The sequence below is a fragment of the Penaeus chinensis genome, chromosome 34, assembly GCF_019202785.1.
Source record: "Penaeus chinensis breed Huanghai No. 1 chromosome 34, ASM1920278v2, whole genome shotgun sequence".
NCBI lineage: Eukaryota > Metazoa > Arthropoda > Malacostraca > Decapoda > Penaeidae > Penaeus > Penaeus chinensis.
In genome coordinates, this window is record NC_061852.1 from 1,300,952 (window position 1) to 1,303,427 (window position 2,476).

Genomic DNA, 2,476 nt, shown 5'->3' on the forward strand with positions numbered 1-2,476 from the left:
GGTTAAAACTGATTTTATGTCCGTTGTATCTTCGGCACACTCAGGAGAGGAATAAATTCATTAGTGTCAGTGTTAAAAATTCTTATATTTGGTGTTAGTGTTGGGATTGAAATTCATATGTTATATGTGTGTGTGTGTGTGTGTGTGTGTGTGTGTGTGTGTGTGTGTGTGTGTGTGTGTGTGAATATTTATAATATATCTACATATATATAAATATATTTATAATATGTACACATATATATAGTTGTGTATATATATGTATATATATATACATGTGTATATACATATATATATAGATGGATAGATAGAGATAGATATATATTTATATATCTATAAATCTGATTTCTATATATTCACACACACACACACACACACACACACACACACACACACACACACACACACACACACACACACACACACACACACACACACACACACACAAACACACTCGCATACACTCGCACACACTCGCGAGTGTGTGTGAGTGACTGTGAAGTTTTTCACCACATCTAATAAGTGGCGATCTCTCGATTTCCTGACATGAAATAGTTTTCTTCTTTTGGTTGAATGTCACGGTGAAGTCGTAGCAGGCTTGAGTGAATTTCTTAGTAAGATATTCGAAATGCTCTTGCAAGTGAACTATCGGGGCGGTGTCATCTACGAACAGTATATCTCTGACAGTCTAGACAAGTTGTTAAGAACATCGAAGATACTTAGAAGGACATCCAATTCTTTCAGGAATTTTCAAGAGGTTATCATAGCTCACGAAGTCCAAATATCAGGTCAATTGTGAAACACTCTGGACTGAAACTACTGTACATTGTGATTTGGGATATATTCCTTCAGCTAACTACTGGAGTCTGTCCAGAACTACATGCGCAAAAAAAATAAAAAAAAGAAAAGGGTAATCCTCAATAGTTATACAGGTCATTGCGACAGTACAGTTTTGTACAGGGTGATACTGTTACAGTCACACATGTCTTTGGGAACTGTAACTTCCTCCCAGCACTGAGAGAAGGCACAGAGGTGGTCAAGGAGTGGTCCCATTAACTCCTGGTTGGATTCTATCTAGTCCTGGTGCTTTCTCTGTGGGTAAGGTATCTTTAGATTTGCTATGCTCCTTCAGGTCTGACAACCCGTCCAGCTCATTCATGACAGATATGGTGTTGGAGATGGTGTTCTCTTTGCCGTACAACCCCGAGTAAGACTTTACCCATTTTTACACGGACTTACTTTTATCTGTGATGCTTCCGCCAGTAAATGCCTTCAGCAGAGCTGCTTTGCTTTGCGATGGACCGACGGCATTCTTGATTCCATTATAAATGCCCCTGATGTTTTCTGTGTCCACTGCCAACTGAATTCTGTCACAAAGCTGAATTAATTACTTGTCTGCACATCTTTATGCTGTTTGCTTTACTTTGCTCCTTGCTGTTCTGAGAGTTTGCAGTTGACTGTGTTGGCAGCTGCTTGTATCCTAACAATCCCGTGTGCTTTCCTTCAGGCTCTCAGTGTTAAATTCTGTGACATCTGTCCCATGGGTCTCATTCTGCTTCAAGTCAAGGCCAGAAAGCATGGACCAAGTTTCTCAGATGATCCCACCTCCGCCTCGTATCTCTCTCTGGTGGCCTGGTATGCAGGGCGTCTTCCAGACTCTTCACAGACAAAGCAGCTCGGCTTTGTCTGGCTCCCTGTTCATGCTGGTGTCAGCTTTTGTCTTCCTTGGTGGTTTTGCACAGTGGATCTCCTTGGGCTGGGTTTTGATCTTACACCAGACCAGTGAGTGATGTATCGCAATTCTCTCTCTCTCTCTCTCTCTCTCTCTCTCTCTCTCTCTCTCTCTCTCTATATATATATATATATATATATATATATATATATATATATATATATCTCCTCCTGCACGAAATTCCTCACCTTGGCAGCACACGCATCCTTTGCTGCAGCCCTTGGACGTGGCGTCGGAGTGCTTGCAGTCGGCAGGCTTCACGCACGTGCCGCCATACTTCTTGCACTTGTCCTTCGTGACGCAGGGCGGTGGCTTGGGCGCGCAACACCTGCAGCCGGACCCCGAACACCCGCTCGCGATTTCTTCTTCGTCGGCCGAGCATTTCTCTTTGGTGCAGCGACCGTCCGCCTTCGAGCACTTCCTCAGCGGCGTGCATGCTGGAGAACACAAAACCGCGGTTTTAATTTATTTTGCATTCACCGGTGCATGGCTGGAGGAGAATGTTTCAGTGGGTAATGCGAATCAGTAAATGAATAATGATTATAATAATGATAACAGTGATGATAATAAAACGTACATGAATAATGGTTATAATAATAATAATAATAGTGATGATGATAATATAATATGATGATAATGATGGATAATATTGATAATAATAATAATGATGATGATAATGATAAATTAATAATCACATATGTATTATTTATATATATATATATATACATATATATATGCATATATATA

The 2,476-nt window shown here is 40.7% G+C and overlaps 1 protein-coding gene across 1 annotated transcript in view; it reads right to left on the reverse strand.

Annotated features, from left to right (window-relative positions):
• Nucleotides 1–1,033: 1,033 nt before the first annotated feature.
• Nucleotides 1,034–2,476, reverse strand: part of LOC125043470 — a 4,423-nt gene continuing 2,980 nt past the window's right edge. The window contains exons 7-9 of the mRNA XM_047639560.1: nt 1,918–2,166; nt 1,389–1,507; nt 1,034–1,210 (exon numbers count right to left, since the gene is read on the reverse strand). Coding sequence (XP_047495516.1) covers nt 1,034–1,210; nt 1,389–1,507; nt 1,918–2,166 — 545 coding nt within the window. The remainder of the gene's footprint in view (nt 1,211–1,388; nt 1,508–1,917; nt 2,167–2,476) is intronic.